At 31.5% G+C, this 24,867-nt stretch overlaps 1 protein-coding gene across 1 annotated transcript; it reads left to right on the top strand.

Moving 5' to 3' along the window:
* The first annotated feature begins 12,472 nt into the window (after positions 1–12,472).
* LOC127794807 (putative receptor-like protein kinase At3g47110) lies at positions 12,473–15,799 on the top strand. Its single transcript, XM_052326061.1, has 2 exons — positions 12,473–15,161; positions 15,339–15,799. The coding sequence occupies exons 1-2, from the start codon at positions 12,473–12,475 to the stop codon at positions 15,746–15,748; spliced, it is 3,099 nt and encodes a 1,032-aa protein (XP_052182021.1). The 3' UTR covers positions 15,749–15,799.
* Positions 15,800–24,867: the final 9,068 nt, after the last annotated feature.

The raw sequence follows: 24,867 nt of genomic DNA, 5'->3' as shown, positions 1-24,867 counted from the left end.
ATTTATGATCTCGTGTTTAAAATTGTGTTTTTGAACTAATAAAAAATATTACAATTCAACATCTTATAAGAAAAAAAGCATCCCGCAAAAATATTACAATTCAATATATGCAACATCATCAATTCCCAATGCATTAGATACTTCATAAAATCACAACAAAATTCATCTCATATATCTCAACAAATCATTATACTATAATTTCATCGAACAAAAAATATCATTTTAGTGATATTATAACAAAAAATATATTAATAAGAGATAAATGAAACTAGAACATGCAAATGAAGAAGCGACAATAATATATCCTATGTAGACAATATATTTTCAGATAATGTTTAGTTCTCTAATTTCAATAACTTTATAAATAGTCCCAGTGCGTCGCCCCTTCAACAAAAGCATTCCTTTTACATTTAACAAAAAATATTTTTTGATTATTTGACTACATAATTTGTGCGTATGTTTACTGACAAGTCAAAAACTCCATTCAAAGTTGGAAAAAACACAAATGCTACTATACTAGTATTTGAACATTTAACAACCCCCCCCAAAAAAAAAAAAAAAAGATTAGAAAAGTTTCCAATGTTTGGAAATATATAAAAAAAGAAAAACTAATTTCCAAGTGTTTGACTACAGCTACATAGTTGATTATGAGTTCCTTTTGCCTTAACCAAAAACTAAAAAAACAAAAAAGAAACCACCATTTTCATATGTAACTAAAACTCTTGATTACTCCAAACAAAGTTTTCAAAAAGCTACCCAACTCATGATATACACACACTAATTGCTGTTAAAATTATATGAAGTAACAAATCAGAATGTTTGTTGAGGACCACCCAAACAAACCCAATTAATTACTTTAATAGATTTATATATTTAAGGAAAAATAGATTGAATTGATCAGTTCACCAAATTGATGAGCTAATCTTTATTTTATTTCATCACAATATTTTTTATACTATTTATTTTAATTTTAATCTATTTTATTTCATTACTAGATGTCTCCCAAACAATACATTGAGATTTACAATATAAATTATTATAACTCTCTAATTAACTTACATTTGAAAATACATATTAAATTATCGAAACATCAACAACGAACTAAGATTGAGATCGATTACTTATTTATAGAAAGTTAGGTAACAAAGAATCCCTTTTCTAAAGATATAATTCAATAATTTCAAATTAATTCATAAAAACAACTTAAAAATGAATCACTTAAACCAAATCATCTAGATGAAAGATTGTTTATAGATATACATACATACATACATTAAATATACATAAATCTTAAACGGTGTATGTATGTAAATCTTAATATACATACATATATCTTAAACCAAATTATACACACACAAAAATTTAATTCCAGCAAACACACAAAATCAAAATATAAACAGTATTCCAGCAAACATTAATATACATAAATGAGCAAACATATAGTATTCTAGCAAACATTAATATACATACAGCAATTTGTATACATATAGTATTCCAGCAAACATACATACAGCGTACATACATTTAATATATATAAATGAGCAGCAAACACACAAAATATATGTATACACACAAAAATGAGCAGTGAACACCATCGTTTCTGGCGTACATACATACATACATAGAAATATATATATGTAAACACACACAAAATAGATACACATATACTAGAAAGTGGCGTTGGCAGGGGCGACGGGGACGGTGAGGGCGGCGATGACGAGCGACAGAGGCCGAGGGAGAAGGTGAGGGCGACGACGGTGAGCAGCGAGGCCGAGGGCGGTGACGGCAAGCACGAGCGAGCGATGAAGTTGAGGGCGACTAGGCTATGGCGACGAGCCACTGCGGCCAACGAGAGAGCAGCGAGGGTGGGTGAGGGTGACGAAGGCGAGGGCGCCTATGTTGAGTGGTGAGGGACACAGAGAGGGGCTTGGCAGGGGAGATGGGCAAATGGGATGGGTTTGTAGGAAAGAGGGAAATGAAAATTTTTTTTGGGAGTAAGGAGGGGATTTCAAGATTGACAGGGGGAGGGAATGGGTTTGCAGGTGCATGGGAAACATGAGAGAAGATGGGATGGGTTTGTAGGTAGGCTTTTTTATTTTTTATTATTTTTTAATTAATTAATTATTAATTAAATTTGAATATTTTTTAAAGTGTTTTTTTATAAACAAAATTATAAGAAATATTATATTTTAAAAATTTAACAAAATATTAATACATATTTTATATTATTTTTTTTTATTATTTTGAGAGTATCAGGAGAATGTGAGGGTAATAGGGTTGCAGGTGAGAGGGATGTGCTTGCATGGGAGGGAAAAAATTTTCGCGCCCGGGGGGTTGGTGGTTCATAATTTAATACATATTTTAAATTATGAAAATATTTTATTATTTTATTAATATTTTTTTACATATCTAAAATTTATTATAAAAATACTATAATAAAATTAAAAAAATATTCATATGCACACATTTTGCCTTTCATGTTTTATAAGAAATAAAATTTGATGATTTATTATTTGTATTTATAAATAAATTAAAACTAAATAAATATTTTTAAATTATAAAAATTAAAATGACGTAATTTTGTAATTTAAGTATAACATCATAAATACATGGATACTCATACATATATAACATTTGTAATTATGTGTGGGTAATTTATAAACAATTACTCACATATTTGTAACATTTGAAAAGTGTATTTTTTAAGATAATAATAATAATAATATTAATAATTTTATATGTTAAAAGGTAACATATTTAAAATATATATTATATATTGATATGTTATTTATTTATAAACTTATAACTTATTTGTAGGCTTATTTAAAAATTAAAATTTTTTAAATTTATTTTTAAGTACACTATTCATATTATTATGAATAATAATTAAATATGTGTTTGTTCTACTAATTGCATATAAATAAAAAGGATAATAATAGTATCAAAATTAACTGTCTAACTTGTTTGTTGAATTAATAAAAAATTAAAATATCAAAATACATTATTACATAAATGTACAAGCTGATTATGTTTGATATATATAAAGTATACTATTAATTCAAAATCTTAATACAACATTCAAAGTATATTGATATAAGATCAAAATATAAACACATGCACCTGAGGAAAAAAAATATTAGAATAATTTTAAATTATAAAAATATTATATTAGGATAATAATATACTTATAAAGTCAATCAATTAATTAAAATGCTATACTAAAAGAATAATATATACGTGCTATACTAGTATACAAATTGATATGAATAATTGAGAAATTTCATGAATCAAAGTATATTGATATAAGATCAAAATATAAACACATGCATCTAAGGAAAACAAATATTAGAATAATTTTAAATTATAAAAATATTATATTGGATAATAATATACTTATAAAGTCAATCAATTAATTAAAATGCTATACTAAAAGAATAATATATACGTGCTATACTAGTATACAAATTGATATGAATAATTGAGAAATTTTATGAAATTAAGATCAATAATTTATATAATTAAATTACTGGTTCAAATAAATCTGTTAAGTAACTAATTATAATCTTGTTGTACAGAAAAAATATAGTTATCATTCTATTTTTAGTGTTAATTGTGTAATATATCAAGATTTTAAATTTTGATGTATTTTTCTTGGTTTCATCTTTTTACTTTAAGAATACTATTTATATTTAATACATTAATGTCATTCTATCATATAATTGAGGAAGACAAGTATATAATCAATTGACACCTTAAATATTTATGTTTTATTTCATTACAAATAAAACATTAATCAAGTACAATAAAGTCATGCATTAGTTGATTAATTTTAAGTTACAATAAATATTTTTATCAACACATTCTATTAATGATATATTGATATTATTTAATACTATCAAGTTTGATTCTTTTATATTAAACAATATCTTTATAAAATTATGGATAATTTTATTAATTGTTTTCTTAATGTGGTTATAAACAAATATATTCAAACTTATGAATTGTTTTCTTAATGTGGTTATAAAAAAATATATTTAAAATTATGTATAATTTGATGAGTAATCAAGATCATGTTTGGCATATACTACATAGACATTAATTTATAGGAAAATGTACAGTCTCATTATGTTTGTTTGATATATATATTGTTAATCTTACTTTAAAATATTATTACAAAATTCAAAGTAAATACTAAAAATATATGTATATAGTTTAAAAATAGAAACATATGCATGTAATTTAAAAATAGAAACATATGTATGTGAAGTGCTACTAAACTATAGTGCACGAAAAAAAAAAAACTAGTATTTCATATTTTTAAGCAAATGATTAATTAATTATGCCAAAACTCAAAGTTATTGAGTGAAATGACAAATATTAATTAATATATACTAAATAAATACTTATGTAAAATTTAAAAAAATTATCATTAACTACTAAATCTATGTTAGAAATAGTTTTAAGTTTAAATATTATTAACAATAAATTATTTATTTTATATGTAAAATATATACAAATTATCTTTTAAACAAATACTTTACTTATTGAGTTTTTTAATATTAAAATATAAGTTTTTTTTACATTTAATAAATATTACCGATAGTTAACTATTGCATAATTCATATATTTTTTATTTTTTTATACACATAAATATAAATTAATATTTTGGGTTCATCTTAAGTTAATATATTTATATAAATTATTTATTTTTTATTTATATTTAATTTTTTTAACTTAATGTATTGTTAATCTTAATATATATATATATATATTAAATTTGTTATATATTTTGGAGATTTTTAGTTTTGTAGCTTTTATTATTTTATCACTTAACATATTTTTTATATATTTTTAATTAGAGACAGATTTAGAGAGGAAAAAATCTATCTCTAATTTGAGACGGATTAATATCCGTTTCTAAATCCGTCTCTAATTTGAGACGGATTTTGAGACGGTCAAAATCCGTCTCAAATTAGAGACGAATTTTTTTCTGTCTCAAAATAATCCATCTCAAATTCGTCTCAAAAATTCATCTTTAAATTGTTGTTTTCTTATAGTGTAATTTTATGAACTCTCTTACGATCTCATTTAAAATCTTAATTTTAACAATCTTAATCTCACATGCAGGTCAAAGATGGTGACTTGCCGATGTTCCCTGCAACATATAACCCCTTGCCAATTGCAGAAATGGACATAATTGTTCCCTAAATCTGTAAATCCTTATAAGTTGTGAACAATCTTGCCTGTTTTCCTGGTCCATCTTTAATTTCTAGGTGATGTTTAAATCTTTATATATATAAAAGTAGGATAGTTTTGAAATTTTTTTTCCCCTAAAACTTGTATTAATGATTTACAATTAATACTTATTGCATTAATAATTTATAATTTGTAATTTTTATTAATAATTTAAATCTTTCAATTACTTTGAAATAATAAGCAGTAATAAAATTTCTTCTCCAAAACTTGTATTAATGATTTGCATTTAGTACTTATTCCATTAATAATTTACATTTTGTAATTTGCATTAATAATTTTAATATTTTAATTGTTTTAAAATAATATGTACTAATTATTTTAAAATTAATAATGAATTTTAAATATACGAGTTTTTTAATGCTAATTATGAAATTTCCAATACAGTAAATATTAAATATTTAATTAATCCGTCAATTAATCAAAAATAAATATTATTTATTAGAAATATGAATAGACAGTTAAAGTATTAACTAAGTCACGAAAAATTATCCATTAAATAAAACCTTATCTTTCTATAATATAATAATATATAATATATTATATTAAAGTAGAATAGTTTGCAAATTTTGTTCCCTCAAAAAATCTGCCAAGCTATTTTTTGTCTCTAAAATTTGTATTAAATTTGCATGGATTTTATGAGATATATTAATAGACAACTTAAACTATTAATTAAGTTATAGAAAGTTTTTCATTTATTTAAAATATTATTTTTATATCTTTATTCTATATATATTTATATAATATTAAAATATGATAGTCAAACAAAGTATTTTGCCAAGTGTCAATCAATGGTGAATTTTTTCCCTAAAAAACTTGCATTAAATCAAAGGTAGTGATTAATTAGTTATTAATTACTTTAATAATTATATTATAGTCTTGAAAATGTGATATTTTAACAAATTCACAAAAAAAATATTTAAGGTTGTCAAATGTTAGGGTTTTTCAATGCTAATTAATATTTAAAATATCACATTTTTAAGACTATGGAAGAAATCAAAATTCATATTTTTAAAATTTTTTTATTATTGAAAAAACTTATTCTTACTCATATTTAAGAGTCTTAATTTATAAATAAATATAATATAATAAATAAATTTTTTTATAAGTATTATGTTAAGTGGCCTACTTAATCTATTAATTATTATTTAACACATTAAATGACAGTACATTGAATTAAAAGTATTCTTCATTAATATATTGAATAGTGAATAATTAATTAAACTTAAGTTTTGATAAATAATTAAAAATTAAAAAAATATATAATTATTAATTCTGTTAAAATTATTTAAAATAATAAATTTATTTTTTTATTTTTAAATTAAACTCTTCCGTGTATGACATGGGTTCACCACTAGTTATAATAAAAAAATGATAAATACTTTTCTCGTCTCGACCCTGATTCAGTAACTTTTACCTCACCCAACCAAGACGGGACTTCACAAGTTCAAGCTATTTTGCCAAAGCTAAAACTAAGATTCCTTATGTCTTTATTGAAAAATTACAATATTGACAATAAAATAGGTTTAATTATCAATATGTTACCACGACATTCAAACTCATACTTGTATTATACAAACGAAAATGCAACTTGGCTTGAGAGGCTCTAAAATGACTAAAATTCTCTTTGTAATTGCTTCCCATTCTTTTTTATGGCTGCCACCTTTCTCATCTCTCTCTTTTTTCATGGCCGCCATCAGGCTATTCAACTCACATTACGAAGAAATAGCAAATTTATCGAAAACGATTAAAGAATAAGTAAACCTTCCTAATCTGAGGTATATTAGATTCCTAATAATGCGAAATCTATTCCTAATTGTGTAGAGCTAATAAGGAAATATTATTTTCATGATATTATCATTTTATTTTAAATTTTATTCAAATTGTAAACACCTCACGTTATAAATAGGGGTCAAGAACCATTATATGGAGGAGAGCGAGAATATACTGTTACTCTGCCGAAATAACTAGAGGGATAGTCGTGGACTAGGCATCGTTTAGGCCGAATTACATAAAAATTCCTTTGAGTGCTTTCTCTTCTATTCTTTTGTGTTTCTTTTCTCAACGCGGGCAAATAAATCACAATCGACTAACTCCTAACGTCGACATAAACTATATATATGGCGAGATCTCTTTCGAAATAAATTATCTAACAGGACTAACTATGATAGTCTTAGGTGAGAATGAATTCAAGAGCAGAATTCCCTACATTATTGGCAATCTTCAAAACTTACAGGAACTGTATCTTAATTCCACCTAGCTAGAAGGAGATGTTCCCAATACAATGGGAAAGTGACTCCATGTTGATGTCGGACAAAGTTGGGGAAATTCATTAAGTTCTTTAAATTTATTTAGATGCCAGTATTTAATTTATTATCACATAAAAATTGTCAAATTATGAAGAAAGTGAGATAAAAGAAGTAGAACGCAAGCCGCGCTCTCTCATGTCACGCGTGGACGCGGCCTTTTTCTTTTGGGACATTTTTTTCCTCTTTTATGTTATGATTTTAAGATCTAAGGAAATAAATGGGGTCAACTCATCTTTTTTTTTTTTTTTTTCTCCTTTCTCCTACCATTATAAAATAAAACCAACCAATTGTTATATCCACCTTATAGAAAAGTTTCCAACAAACTTAAAAGGGGAAACTAGCCATTGGCAATGGATTTAAAAGAACTATAGTTGCCTCATGGATATCGTGCAACAACAAAGCAATAGGAGGATAATAGAAGTATTGGAGATTCAAATTCTTGTTGAGGCAGGTCATAGTGTGCCATGTTATTTCTCTGGGGGTTCCGTCCGCAAAGCTTAAAGAATTATTTACAGGAAGGACAATCACTTCTCGAACGTTCACTTTAAATATGTATGGACTATGACCACATCTAAATTTACCCGAAGAATGAATTGAGGGAGAAAATTACTCTCCCCCAAGACTAGTCGGACGAAGTTCGGAACCTGGGTCATTAAAAAAAAAAACCATAGTTGATTTATATTTTATATTAAATTTAACACAATTGATTTATATTTTATATTAAATTTAACTTAATTCAATAGATATTAGAAATATTTTTACCTTAATTTAGTATATGTTATTTCTTATTTAGGAAGTGTTTGCCCCATTTTAAAAAAAATTAAAGGCCGATTTAAAGAAAAATAAGAATCATAGGGTGTCAAGGCTACGTAGTCATCATGGCCAGAGAGAAATTTTTGGGGTGAGCGGTCGTCACGCAAGCATCTCCAATCTCCTGCCATCTTCAGTCACGGAGAAAAGATGGTTGGACGGACCCATAAATAATTTGAAGACTATATACAGCAAGCAGTATTGTTCCAATGACTTTTTATTAAAATAATATTATTATTCTATATGTAGAAAAACTCCAATTCCATAGCAAAAGTCTAAAGTCTAAATTGAGTATATCATACGGAGGAGGCTAGTGCTAGTCCTTCACTCACATCACACCACATCCATTTTCATTGCTTTCAGTGCCTTTCCCTGTGCCAATGTCAAATGTCACCACTCACCACAAAAATTTCTTTGTTCTTTGTGGCCATGATGAAGTGGAAAATGCCCAAAGGTGCACTTCCAAATCAAATTCTCACCAAGAAATTAAGGAAGGAAAGACAAGCAAACTCCCGTTGAGCACGGCATTCGAATTTCTACGATTACCAGCCGAACTTAGTTCATTTTATAACTTCGTGTCTTATAGAACCAATTTTTTTTTGTTTGGAAAGAACAATTATTACAGTGGTCCTAACAAGTTAACAACCACAGAGCAATTGATAAAAAATTAATTGTATGAATCAACTCAATAACACGTTGAGAATTAGAGCCGAATGCATAGTACCGTCAATGGTGATCCAGATTTGAATCTTCAAACAACATGGTAGATCACTTTCAAAATTAAAGAGCTAAGAATTCAGATTTGGTCTTCATCAGTATGATCGAAGATGATAGGGAATCACGGCGCCAAGCCAGCAACAACGATGTCACCGCAGAGATAAATCCCCAGTCCTTCTAAATTCATTCTATTTATTTTAGAATAAATTACAAACACTAGTCCTAATGTTTGGTAAAATTATAAAAAATCTTCTATTATTTGAAGAAGTGAAGTAATTTTGAGATGATAGATAAATTATAACAAAAATGAGAAAAAAAATTAAATATAAAAATATTTTGATGAATTTTAAATGTTTAATTTGTTAACAAATGATAATGGAAATTATGACACAACAATAAATCTCAAGAGTGTTTATTATATTTTTTAAAATATTAAGGGTAATTTTTACAAATATCTTAAATCTTAGCATATATAGTAAGTGTAATTTTTTTTCTTTTCTTTATCTATACTTTTATACTATTATACAAGTGAACATAGCGTAATAAAACTATGTAAATAAAATATTTTATTAAAAATATATTTCATGTATATTGTTTAAAAAATGAGACGTTAGAATTGATAATAAAATCTAAACTCATAATCTTTAAATAATAATTAGTTTTGAAACAACTTTATCACTACACTAAATCTTATTTCGTTTAAAATTTTATTTAAAAAATTAAAAGTAAACTGTTTTTGTCAATGCTATTCGATGAACTTTTATTTTAAATTTTTAATTATTTAAAGAAAATCCATTAAATATTTTGATAACTCTCAAAATTGAAAACATATAAATAATTTGTCCAAATAATATGGGATATGTGATGTAAAATATATTTTTAAAAAAGTAACATAACAGAAGGATATTAATAATTAGTTTTCAATTAACTTTATAATTTATCATTCTTTTATTTATTCTATCATTTAAGGGACTAAGAACCCTAAGGTTTTGTTCTCTTTGTTATTTTTAAATTATTTTTAGTTTTTAATTTTTTAAAATAATGAAAACGTATTCTTTTTACTATTTTTAAAAATACATTTTTGAAAACAAAAAAAAATATCTAATGAAAACTCAAAATAATAAAAAGTTGTTTTGAGTGTTTTCATCCAAAACAAATTCTAAACTCAAAACACATTTATTTATTTATTTATTCATATTTTATTATTGTAATAGAAAAAAATATTATAAAATTTATTAACTTTAAAATGTATATATTTTTTAATAATATATTAACATTAAATATTTTTAATTTACTAAATAATCAAATTTATTAAATAAAATATCATTAAAAATTATTTTCAAAATTTCAAAAAGAATGTGTTTTCTAATTTTATGTTTTGAGAAATAATTTTTCAAAATAACAAAAAGAACACGTTTTTAATTTTTTAAAAATAAACTTTCAAAAGAGAAAATTGAAAATGAATTCAAAATTCAAAACTAAAAATTAAAAAATAAAAAGAATGCAGCCTAACCTTTTAAGTTGTTCTCTTTTATTTTTTTTATTTTAAAAACATCTCTATCGGTTATTTTATTTAGATATAATAATAAATTTAAATTCAAATAAACTAACATTTGTATATTAAAATACATGGCTCCAAACTTAATGCTGAATTTGTTGTCTCAAACTTGGGTTAATTCAATTCATCTTGTGATTTTGCTAAGCTATTGTGGGAGAAGAGTCATCTTTCAAAATGAATTTTGATGAACATATTAATATTCAATATTAAGAGAGTAAATAATAGAATAATAAGTAAATTTAATAGTGTATTTATGTCTATTTTTTAAGAATTATAGTGTTTGTATGGTTTGACTCTCGAGAGGTGAGCATAATCTTTAATAAGATTTATTTTCTATAAATCTCGAATGAATGCTCAATAATAATCTGGTCAAAATTTTTCGATCAAATGAAGAAATATTTAAAGAATGACTAAAGGTATATCCAATCCCTCAACTTTCCTTATTTAACCAATTAGCTCCTTAAACTTGAGGAGGGACCTATTGACCCCCTCAAATTTTAATTTAGGATTTTTCAGAAACTGAAATTTTAATTTTGGACCTATGAAACACTTGGGTGTACAATCAGCACCGCGTGTGACTTACACGCGTGGTTGAAGGGCGTGAAACAGCACCATCATCTTCTTCCCCCCTTGGGCCACCTTCTTCTTCTTCTTCTCCATCACCGTTGGTCGGCCACTTCATCATCATCATCTTCTTCTTTGTACGACTTGCTTCCTCAATGGTGGCCATGGCATCGAAGCCATAGCCTCTGGTGACGCCAGCTATGTCGAGCACGAAGCTCTCGGCCATGGTAGAGAGCAGAGGTCGTTGGCCATGGCTATGGCAAGAAATGACCCACGGTTGAGAAGAAAAAGCAAATTGAAAGGAAGAAGGAAGAAGAAGCCCAATCGCCATGGTGGAGAAGCAACAAATCGATCGGCCATGGCAGCAAAGAGGGAACTAGATCGGCCATGGCAGAAGCGACGGCTGCACGAGGAAGGCGACCGACCGATTGCTTGCCTCCCACGCCTGCGGCAACTAGATCTGTCACCACGCAATTGTTGAAGAAGAAGAAGAAGAAGAAGAAGAAAGGCGCAACAGAGAACGACGATGGAGGCTGCGGTAGTGACTGCAACAACGACAAATGATGATAGAGGCCTTGATGGCGTCAGCAGCGAATATGAAATATGAATGAAGATATAATTATTTAAATAATAAACAAGATTATATCTTTAGTCCCAACATTTATATTAGATGTCATCTAAATTTAGTATTAGAACACTAACACTAATAGTATTTTTATTTTAAAATTATTTTTTAATATAAAATATTTTATTATGAATCAAAATAGAGGTTAAAGTGATTCAAAATTTGAAATATCTTTGGACTTTGACCCATTTGAACACGTGGATAAAGAAATTTTAAATGTTAATATTTAAAATTTATAATTTAAAATATTCACAGTAGTTCATGTACTGTTATTTGAAAGGACCTTTAGACTTTAGACTTTAGACTTTTGTTATGGAATTGGAATTTTTCTATAGAATAATATTATTTTAATAAAAAGTTGTTGGAACTTTTTATTAAAATTATTTATGGGTACAAGCATCCGGGAAGTGACAGAAGATGACGGGAGCGAGAACTCAAAATTTCTGTGGCCACTAGCATTTATGTGTCAATGTCATCACTCACCAAAAAAGTGCCCCCAAAGAAATTACGGAAAGACTAGCAAAATCCCGTTGAGCACGGCATCTCTTTCTTTGAGCACGACAGAACCCCATCTCGAAACGCTTATAAATGGACACCAATGATGCAAGTCTTTGGCATATCCATCTATTTTCAAAAATGAGTTCAATGTGTTGCCATTTGCTTTACCTCCGAACCATATTTATCCTGGCTGTACCAATTTTGTTGCAGCTTAAAATTCTTCTCACGACTGCTGCTACTTGGAGTGGTAATGAGACAGATCATTTGGCACTATTGGCCTTCAAGTCCAAGATTGTTCACGATCCGAAAGGAGTTATGGATTCATGGAACGATTATGTCAACTTCTGCAATTGGGAAGGGGTTACATGTGGCAAGCGGCACCGGCGAGTCACCATCTTGGACTTGCAGGCGAGAAGGTTAGTGGGATTCATATCTCCTTATATAGGAAACTTGAGCTTCCTTCGAGTTTTGAGCCTCAATAACAACACCTTTCAAGGCGAAATCCCTCCGCAAATTGGCAATCTATTCAGGCTACAGGAACTATCCTTATATAATAATTTACTGACAGGTGAAATCCCAACCAACTTATCTCACTGCTCCAATCTTTTGAAATTCCGAATTGGTACGAACAAGTTGGTTGGTAAACTACCAGCAGAGCTTAGTTCATTGTCAAAGCTCATTCGACTTACAATGGCAACAAACTATTTTAGCGGTGAGATTCCCTCTTTCATTGGAAATTTTACGTCCCTTGAGGTTATAAATGCCAATTCCAATGCTTTCACAGGAACCATCCCAGAGGCCTTAGGCCAGCTCCAAAATTTAACTTTCCTTTGGTTGAATTCCAATAAACTTTCTGGTAAGATACCTTCATCTATCTTCAACCTTTCATCCTTAACTGTACTCTCTCTAGGAGGAAACCAACTCTCTGGCAGCATCCCATCCGAACTTGGTTCTATGTTTCCCCAGCTTCAATATCTACAGTTCAGTAATAACCATCTTGTAGGACCCTTACCTGTATCAGTGCCCAATATTTCAAATATAGAGCATATTGACCTACAAACTAACTATTTTAGTGGGAAAATATCAATTGATTTCAGACTCCTGCCTCGCCTCAAAATTTTAAACTTATTTGAAAATAATTTGGGGACTGGCGAACCAGACGAAATGGATTTTCTTCTATCATTGGTCAACTGCACAAATTTTCAAATATTGGACGTTTCAGGTAACCAACTAAATGGATCCTTGCCAAAGAGCATCGGCAACCTCTCAGCCACAATCTATTTCTTAAACTTGCAAGGAAACCATATACATGGAGAGATCCCTTCTGAAATAAGCCATCTAACAAGACTATCTACTCTATACCTGGGTGAGAATGAATTCAAGGGCAGAATTCCCAACAGTATTGGTAAACTTCGAAACCTACGGGTACTATTTCTTAATTTCAACTGGCTAGAAGGAGATGTTCCCAATACAATAGGAAACCTTTCATCCTTAATCCAGTTTCGCTTAGAAGAGAACAGATTGCAAGGAAAAGTTCCTGTGACCCTCGGAAACTGCCAACGATTATTATTGCTGAATCTTTCTTTCAATAACCTGACAGGAGCCATTCCTAGAGAACTCTTTGGCATTTTATCTCTTTCAATTTCACTCAACTTAGCAGGGAACCATTTCTCTGGGCACCTACCCTTAGAAGTTGGTAATTTGAAAAATTTGGCAGAGCTCGATGTATCTCAAAATGACTTGTTCGGTGAGCTTCCAACCACGCTTGGCAGTTGCAATAGTCTTGTGGCCCTCCTCTTACAAGGAAACTCCTTTAAAGGATCTATACCTTCATCGTTGCAGTCCCTTAGAGGTCTTTTGAATTTGGATCTTTCTAAGAACAACTTGTCTGGTCAAACCCCGAAGTACCTGGCAACATTCTCTTTAAATAATCTGAATTTATCTTTCAACGATTTTGAGGGTGATGTTCCAATCGAAGGAGTTTTCTCAAATGCAACTGGGATATCAGTCTCAGGGAATCCCAGACTTTGTGGAGGCGTACCTGAATTACACCTGCCAACATGCACCATGAAACAATTGAAGAAACATCAAACGTCTCTTAAAATCATCTTGTTGATCTCTATCCCATCTGTGGCGATTGTAGCTGTTGTGGTATCATCGACATTACTTTGTTGCTTTAAGAAGAAAAACAAAGATTTAACTTTTGATTCGTCATCGATGAAGTCATTCGATCGAATATCATACGATAGTTTCTTCAAAGCGACTGAAGGCTTCTCTTCAACATACTTGATTGGAACGGGCAGTTTTGGCTCAGTATACAAAGCAATACTGGGGGAAACAATTGTAGCAGTCAAAGTGCTTAACCTTCAACGCAAAGGGGCATCCAGGAGCTTCATGGCCGAGTGTGAAGCCTTGCGAAGAATCCGACATAGAAATCTAATCAAGATTTTGACTTCTTGTTCAAGTGTTGATTTTCAAGGCAATGACTTCAAAGCTATAGTTTACGAGTTCATGCCCCGGGGTAGTTTGGAAATGTGGTTGCATCCAAATCCAGAAACAGAAAACCACCAAGACAATCAAGTCACGGGACTTAATCTTCTACAAAGAATAAACATAGCCATTGATGTGGCTTCTGCACTAGAGTATTTACATCGCCACTGCCACACACCAGTTATTCACTGTGATATAAAGCCAAGCAACATTCTTCTCAACGCAGACATGGTTGCCCATGTTGGAGATTTTGGGTTGGCTCGATTAATGTCAGAAATGAATCCAAATCAAAGCAGTTCAGTGGGCGTGAGAGGAACCATTGGCTATGCCGCTCCAGGTAATCATTACAATTGATTATATTTCTTTAGATTAATATTTTGCCAACGATGACACGTAGATCTCATCCAAATAGTGCAGAAAAATGAATTTTTCTGCTATTGAAACATAACAAAATCCATATCAATGCTAAATCGGTGAGCCCCGACAGTTGATGATTTATTTTGAAAACCTTCAGAGTATGGGCTTGGAAGTGAGGTCTCAAGAGACGGGGATGTCTACAGCTTTGGGATCTTGCTATTGGAGATGGTGACAGGTAAAAGGCCAACTGAGTCGATGTTTGAGGCAGGTCTTAATCTCCACACGTTTGCAAGGATGGCCATACCTGACCATGTGATAGACATTGTGGATCCGAAACTCATGTGCAATGATGAAGAAGAAGTGGCTGCCTCGACTAGCAACGACAGGAGAAGGGCAGCCACCCGCCTAAGAAATGGCGGTAACGAAAATGATTGCTTGATTCGTATGGTCAAGATTGGAGTGGCATGTTCCATGGAGTCACCCCAAGATAGGTTGGATGTAAACAATGTTGTTCGTGAATTGAATATAATTAGAAATATTTTCCAAGGGCTCCAGAAAGGGCCATAATGCTTAAGGTTGACCTCCAATACATTTTTCACCAACCTAATTATAATGGTCAAAATTCAATAGTTATTATATGTTACCATAATGAGAGAAGGGCTTTTGTGAGTTTTTTTTTTTTTTTCACTCTGTCGTAAGTACTCAGGCATATTTTATTTATTGAGGACTAGTCATAAATCAAATTACATTTGAATTAATTTTTAACTTGATGAACCTTTCGATTATTTCAAGGAATGTCTACATTTGAGTTCAAAAAATACGAGGAGACACTAGGTGGTAGAATGCTGCTAAATTCAGCAGAGAAGAATGCCATGAACATCTTGCACACATTTGTAGAACCCTTCTACCCCCGGCTTTCTGTTATGGCTCAGGACTTCTTGGCCGTGCAAGCCACTTCTGTTACGTGCATTGTGCCACAATCGCCATGCCATGATTTATCCCAGTATTTTACTTTCATTGTTTCATTTACTGTTTAGTTGTTTTTGACTGCTTAGTAGTTGACAGTTTCTGATTTCTCTAGGCTCCACTCTCGCATGCTTTCCATTTTCTTTGGTGATGTGCTGGTTGTGCACTAGTGGGTCAATTAACACTGTAATTTAAAATGGAAGATGAATGAAGCTTCGGGCAGTGAATTTTCCCCTATAATTAGTTGCAATAGAATCCGATTATCTCTTCGATTCTCTCTCTTGTGAGCTTCTTCACGACAGGAACCATAGTTTGCTGTGGCAAAGGCTGAGCGAGAGCTCGTTAAATTCACGCACGTAACAACTTCAGTGGCTCCCAAGGACTTGTTTCGTAGCAAAGGAGATGAGATCGACAAACATCGAATCTCTATTCCACATAACAACACACAATCCCTTCTCTGTATAAAGTCATGGATGCAAGGCAGGATGAAGTTGAAATACAGGTCAAGTGAGATAGATTATGAGCAGTTGATGGAATTGGTAGCCGCTACAGCAGCAGCGCTGCAGGTTCAAACAAGAAACATAAATCATGACTTAAAAATACTAGTGGAGGTTGTCCAAGAAATTTTTACTGGGAGGACCATATGCAAAGGGGGAACATGTAAGTCATCTTCTGCTTCCCAAACTTGCACAAAATTTTACCTTTTTTAACTTGCACGAAATTTTCTAAGGGCTCCGGAAAGGTTGATAATGCTTAGGGGCCGGTGATGCCAACACTCACTTTACGAACCTATTTGCAATGCTTGAGAACTTCAAATTTTCAATAGTTGTCGTTAACCATAAAGAGAGAGGCGCTTGCCTGCTATTATATATTTATTACACTCTCCCTTGCTCAAAATACCATTCCACTTCTAACACAACTCAAATTGTCATTATTTTCTCACTAGATGGACCTTTCGATTAGTTCAAACAAAACACATCAATAACCAATGTTATCTCAAATACATGAAACTCATAGCAAAGAATATTTAAAAGGTAAATAGCACAAAACAAATATGAAAAACACAGGGCTCTTGTATTTGTTTAATCTATAATAGATATTTGACGGATTTGTTATTAGAATCATATCAAGTTAGCCACAAGTACTTTTGTCATCAAATGTTATTTCGTCCAAGTATAGGCTGGAGGGTGTTTGGTTGAGCGATTTAACTACTTATAAGCCGTTAATGAAGGTTAAGAGATTGTTTGACTTATCATTTTTTAAAGAGCTTATAAACTTTTTGACTTATAAGTTGTGTAAAGGTTAAAAGCTAGCTAGTACTTAAGTTGATATCATATTTGGATAAATGTGTTTTAAACTGTCATTTATATAATTATATGTTTGGTTTGAAAAAATTGATAAATTATTAGAACTTAACAAAAAGAATAAAATGAACATGTTGCTGAATAATACAAATAAAATTAATAAAATACTAATTTTTAATAAAAATAAATTATAAATTGATGTCCAACTAATAAAAGTTTTATCATTATATGCTGATCAATTAATATAATTATTTAAAAATATATTAATACAATGCTTTATGTTTAAATTTAGGTTTAATTCATAAAAATGTTAAATATATATTGAGACATTAATAAATATGTTGAATATATATATGTTATTTATATATATACATAGAGAAAGAAGGGTAGGGGATAGAGTGATGACGACATCGACGAAGAAGGCGATGACGACGATGTTGGGTTGGAGTTGACGGTTGATCTGGAAGCTGGAGGCAACGAAGGAGGAGGTGACGACGCTAGGCTGGAAAAGGCAGCCGACCTACTGAAGACTGCAATGATAAAAGTCAATAATGGAGGAGAGGCGACCAGAGAAGGATATGGGAAAAGATGACAGTGTAATGTTTAAAGGGATGTAGTTATGAATATTTGAGTTGTTTGATGACAAATTTGTAATTTACTTAGTCAATGAAAAAAGCTACCAACAGTTAATTTGGAAAAGCGAATTGGGATATCTTATTGAAAACGCTATTAACACAACTTATAAACTTGACAGTGTTTAACCTTTTGAATTTTTAACAAATGGGTAACAAAATAAATTATACATCATTCAAACTATTACAACAATTTATAAGCGGTCAAATCGCTAAGACAAACAACCTCTAAACTAGTATGTGGTATTAGTGTATAGTTTGTTTCGATGCAACTAATGTATAGACGCTCATAATTTCCCTCCAAATGTGTTAATGGAGACTATTCAAGAACAATTTCGCCTTTCTATTTCTGTGGGTTATGCCGCTCCAGAGCGCGTACTTAAATCTGTGTAGCAATGTAGTCCAAGTTACTAGTATGCTTTTGTTGAGAAGTTATGTGTTTGCTGATACATACCCAACACTTTGTGTTTATACTCCTGAATTGCTTGATTGTTCCTTTGTATTAGCTAAGTAGAGGAAACTACAAATATTTGCAAGTATAAAGTCATATAAATTCATGGTGGCAGAAGTCTATGCTTTTGTGTATAATCTGTAGGTGGTTGTCCAGCTTCTTGTTTTGTATGGCCAAAAACTTCTTAATTTTCCTTCTGCAATTGGTGGCAACCAGTTGGTACCTAATGTAACATTTAATTATTGTGATGTATTTCCTTTGTAACTTCTTATTTCTTATTGTAAGGAAAGTCTCGATCATCCATTTCATATTGCAAGGAAAGCCTCACTCATTCGTTTCTTTGAAAAGAGAAAATATAGGTATGATTCTCTTGTAATTCTGATCAAATTTTGTTGTTTCGGTGTGTAAATTTAGTATTTGAAAAGTTAAAATTCATGTAATGTAAATATTTTCATATTAAGGGGAAAAAAGTTAATACGTTTTTTGTATGTATGTAAGTTTAATTAGGTGCCAATCCTATTGGGTTTGACTAATTGTAACATTATTGATAGCAAAGTCATCACTTACAATATACAGTGTCTCAATAGCCATGACAGACAAAGTGTAATACCCAAGAAATTTGGATTATTTGAAAATAAACGTTTTATTAGAAAAACTAAATTTTAAGGAAGATTGGTATCTAAATAGCCCAAAAAATTGACCGAATCAACTGTAGGGAGTGCCCTGGAGCCGAGATACCAAAGGAAAATGATATAGCCATGATGAGTATTTCGAGGTATGATTTATGGCATTGAAAGAAATAAGATCGGGAATAGTTTCAATACATCTAAAATGCAACTGCCAATTAGGCTACAATACAGAATTGTTATAGACGATTTTCGAGAAATCAATGAAAGCTTGAGGGAGCTTCCGTTTTTCATAAGAAACAACCCTTCAGTGGTTTCAGGAAGAAACGAAGAGGTTTAGGACCAAAAAAAAAAATTTGGGCCTAAGTGCAATTTTCTAAAATTGCTAGAAGGAGGTCAAAACGAAATTTTTTCGGTATCTTCAGGGATCAAATGGATGTTTTAGGACTTAAGGGTCTTAAATAAAATTATGAAAAGTTGAGGAGCCTTGTAAAAACTGGGCCAAAGTGAGAAAGCCAAAGTTTGAGAGGCCAAAGTGCAATTTTAGGAAAACCTCCAAACAACTATGGCCGACCAACCCATCAAATCACTGAAATCGGCCACAGGGAACCCACGAGGGTTGCTCAGGGATGCCTTTTGATGAAGGCATGGCCGACAACGGCCACAGGGGTGACCGGATTTCAAGAAAGATCGACCAAAAGTTGGGTCGTTTTTATCAAAACCTGCAAGTGGCTATTTTGGTCGGCAAAGGTCACTTCCAAACTGATCTAGGGGAGGTGCAGACTCTTAAGGCAATGGGTCAAGTGGCCAAAGGGGTTTCGAGGGTCGGGTTTTGCTATAAATAGTAATGGCTTGGTCGAAAGTTTGAAGAAAATGAAGCTTCAAATCGAGGCCAAAATTGAACGAATTGAGCCTTCAAATTAAGGGGCTTTTGTTTCCCATGAGAAGAGGAAGCTATCTAGAGAATTTTAGGTATTTTGGTAGAGGTTTGATGGCTATTCGAAGCTCGCCGGAAAAATGGGGTGAACCGTATGGCTGACGCTTCAAGCCTCTGGTTGACGGCCTTTCGGTGGTCTTTTCGGGCATCGAGATATGCCATGTTGATCGATTGGAGGAGAGGAATAAGGAGGTGTAAAGATCCAGTATCGCCGGCACGGCCGTCGCTGAAAAAGACGACCAGCGCGTGTTGGTTACGCGCTGGTCTTCACGCGCGCCACTTGCCCTAGGCGCGTGCGGGCACGTGGCTGGTCTAAAAAATCTGCAAAAATTCCTAAAAATAGAAAAAAAAAAATTACAGGGATTCATGCAAAAAGTTTTGAAGTTGGGCTTCCCAATATCTTGATTTTTTCATCGAATAGCCTTATCTTGCGCAAAAATGCACCATATGGGTAAGTCCAATATTTTTTGCTTAAAGTTCATAGTTTATGATGAATTGTTGTGAAGATAGATTTGAGAAAATAGTCTCGATGGTATTTATTGGGATTTTTAGAAGGAAAAATGGAAGAAAATAAAGGAAAAATGAAATAAATTGGATTTTAGAGATATTTAGTGATTAAATATATTTTTTTATGATTCATGTGTTTGAGGAATAATGATTGGTGCATCTTTTGAGGGTTGACACAAAAATTGAGGTCGAACACGCATATCGAGGTGATGCTCGTCTTTCGAGGTAGTCCGAACTTCCTACTAAGGTGAGTTGTCCTATCCTATATGATATGATTGTTTATTATGCATGATATTTATGAAAGATATGATTTATTTTTTCATATTGCATAGAAAGTCGTGATAATTGCACGGCACAATATTATTGTCATATTGATATTTGTGCATGGGAATAGGATGTCACCCTAAGAGTGTAGTAGTAATTCCTCAAGGGCAATTGATAGAATAATATTAGGCTTATCCTGCAGAGGTTCGGGATTCTGCTTAGGGTTCTGTGCCGGGATGGGCCTGGGAAGTTACACTAGGGTAAATGTTTGTTCATGTATTTGCACCATACATTCGCGTATCATGTTTTTGAACACTCACTAGAAAATTCATCTTCTAATGGGTTATGCCCCTGGAACATTCAACATTCCAGTTAGGACTTGCAGATATGGCAAGGAGATGATTGAGATGTAACGGCACGTGATGACGTGGCTGATGGGTTTGGCAAGTTGTCTCAGTATATGCTTCCTCATGAGGAATCAGGATATATTATTATATTGATGATCATGTATAATTGTTACGGTTTAATGTATTTTTGAGGTATCTTTAGATTGTATCATTTGAGGTACTTAGTTGTTATCTCTTGATTACGAGTCTCCATGTAATTAAGTATTTACAGATGTAATGGTATAGATTCTTATTTTACGATTAAAGTGGATTACTATTCTGTACCATATCAGGTTTTGATTTTAGCTTTCGCATTTATGATGATTACCTATCTTGGCTTATTGATTCTTGTTTAGTATGCTGGGAAGATAAAACGGGATTATCGGGAAATGGTTTATATTGAAAAAAAAAAAATTCCGAAATTCCTAAGTTATTTAACGCTTGGAAAAGTGAGGCGTTACACAAAGGTAATAATGTTAGTTATTTTACATCCTATGATCTTTCTTTTTTTCATAGACAATTAATTTCAAAGAAAGGATTATCAGATTAGCACATAGATGCATTACATAAGAATTGTTTGTAAAATTATTTTATATTATCTAATCCAGGAAACATAGTTCCTAGTGAAGAAGATGACTGTTATGAAGTCCCTGAAGAATTGCTTGCCATAGAAAATCTTGATGTACATAACGATGAAACCTTAGTACAAGATAGTCAAATTATCCCAGAGGTTAGGATGAAGTTTAATGATGTCAATGAATTATTTGAATTTTACAAAAGTTATGCTTATAACGTAGGCTTTCTAGTTAGAAAAAGAAATTCAAAGAAGGGTGATGATGGCACTTTGAGATATGTGACATTTAAATGTAGTTGAGTGGGTAATAGAGTTGGTAGCATAAGCACTTCCTTGAAGCCCCAACCAACAATCCATATAGGTTGTAAAGCCAAGATAACAGCTGGTACAAATTTGAATGGTGTTTGGCGTATTAATAAAGTATATCTTGAACACAATCATAAAATAAGTCCGTCCAAATCAAGGCTTTACCGATGCAATCGTGAAGTTAGTGCACATATTAAATGGAGGCCTGAAGTTAATGATTTGGCTGGGATTCCCTTACATAAAAGTTTTAACTCAGTTGTTGTCGAAGCTGGTGGATACGATGAGTTGACATGCATACAAAAGGATTGTCGAAACTACATCGAAAAAGTAAGGCGACTACGACTTGGAGAAGGAGATACTGCAGCAATACAAGCTTACTTTTCAAAAATGCAAACAAGTTGTCCCGGTTTCTACTTTAGTATAGATTTAGATGAGGAATGTTGATTAAAGAATGTATTTTGGGCCTACAATAGGTGCAAGCAAGCGTATAAAGAGTTCGGAGATGTTGTAACATTTGATACGACGTACTTAACTAATAAGTACGAGATGCCTTTTGCCCCTTTTGTTGGTGTGAACCACCATGGACAGTCAACCTTACTCGGTTGTGGTTTGTTATCGATTGAGGATACAATGACCTTTGTTTGGCTTTTTAAGACGTGGCTTGAATGTATGCATGGTCAGGCTCCTAATAGAATAATTACTGATCAGGACAGGGCCATGCAAGCAGCAATTGAGATTGTTTTTCCTAATACGAAGCATAGATGGTGTTTATGGCATATACTAAAGAAGTTACTAGAAAAGTTTGGGAGTCATCCGTGTAAGGGATTGATACTTTCGACAGTTGATCAATTTGATTTACATGAGAATGATTGGTTATCTGAACTATTCGAAAACAGAAACTGTTGGGTTCCATGCTTCTTGAATACTACTTTCTGGGCAGGGATGTCAACAACTTAACGTAGTGAGAGTATAAACGCATTTTTTGATGGGTATGTTCATTCCAAAACTTCCCTCAAGCAATTTGTTGAACAATATGAGCGGGCATTCAGGTGTAAGATTGAAAAGGAGTTTCAAGCAGATTTTAAGTCATTCTCGCAAATGGTCCCATGTGCTACTAAGTATACAATTGAAAATCAATTTCAAGAAGTGTACACAATATCAAAATTTAGGAAATTTCAAGAGGAATTTACTAGGAAGATTTATTATGAAGTTGTATCTTCTGATATGGGTTGTTCAGTGCCAAGGTATGATGCACGAGAAGATGTAATGCTTGATGGGGGAGTTAGGAAAAAAATGTTCACAGTATTATTTCAAAGAGAAACTACTGAATTTGTTTGCAGCTGTCATCTATTCGAGTTCAGGGGAATAGTATGCAGGCATGCGATATCAGTTTTGCTCCGTAATGATGTCACAATAGTTCCCAAGAGTTATATCCTCAGGAGGTGGAGGCGAGATGTAAGTAGACGACGCACAAGAGTAGCAGTTAATTACGATGGTTGGATAAACACTCCTGCTCAAGTAAGATTTGACAAAATATGCAATGCTTTTACTAATGTAGTAGACTTGGCAACTGATGATGAAAACCAAGTTTGTGGGATCATGGAGTGGATTGAATCTAAAACAACTCAACTTTCCATGTCTCAACCCATACATGGAAGTGGAAGTAATTTGCATTCTCAAGCAAGTGTACAAGTGGCCCTTAATTCTCTATCAACAAAACTTGTTGGAAGTGCTAACACGTTGGATCCGATATGCTCGAGAACTAAAGGAGCTCTGAAGAAACTGCGGAAAAAAAGGTCCATTGGAGAAGAGTTATAAGAAATCCAAGGTATGCAAACCAACCAACCAACCTACTTATGTTTGACATAGTATGTATGTTATTATATATTTAACATTTTATACAATTTGCTTAAAAATATTTGCTTAAATACAATTTGTTTGGCTTTACTCAATTATATAAATGATTTTATTTAATTGTGACCTTTGGTTAATGTACAGGCAATTGCGAGTACAGATAAAGGAAAAACAAAGGTTCAGAGCAACATACAACATAGTTCATTGGATAATGAAGACTCACATCCATCACAGGCTTTAGATTCATCCCAGTATACTATATATTGGACATATCAATCACTGGTAAATTCTTAATCACTTTCAATATTTTAACTTAAACATTAGATTGCAATCAAATCTATTTATCTAGAGTTATGAATTGTAAAAGCCAATGAAAATGCACACTTTTGTTTGATTTTTTTTTTTTTAATGTTTAAGTTGCAGGGGCAATCTTAAGGGTATACAAGAAGCAATATCCAAGCATCTAGAGCACCTTACATGCATATGTTCAACAGCTATCACCATCCCCCCTAAGGCCTTCTTTATTCCCCAATATTGTATTCGATGCTTCAAGTATATCTACATTATTTTCAAAAATATGTTAGTTTAATATTATGGGAAGTTATCATTAATTGTTTTTCCTTATATGCAGGTAACGTGGTACAATATTTTAATCAATATTTGTAGGGAGGGTCAGGAGCGTGAGATTTCAATCACATTGGAGATTTCATAATTATAGTTTTAATTTTGAAAGATGTAAACTCTTAATTTTTGTAGTAATTTGAATTGGGATATCATTGGTATTTGTATTTTAAAGATCTTCCCTCAAGTAATTTTTTGGCAAGTGAAATTCTAGGATGTATTTACAGGAAAAAAAAATAAGGAATTATGGGATGTAAG

Source organism: Diospyros lotus, chromosome 2 (genome assembly GCF_014633365.1).
Source record: "Diospyros lotus cultivar Yz01 chromosome 2, ASM1463336v1, whole genome shotgun sequence".
Taxonomy (NCBI): Eukaryota; Viridiplantae; Streptophyta; class Magnoliopsida; order Ericales; family Ebenaceae; genus Diospyros; species Diospyros lotus.
The sequence above is the reverse complement of the archived record's forward strand: the minus strand, read 5'-3'. Positions and strand labels throughout refer to the sequence as shown.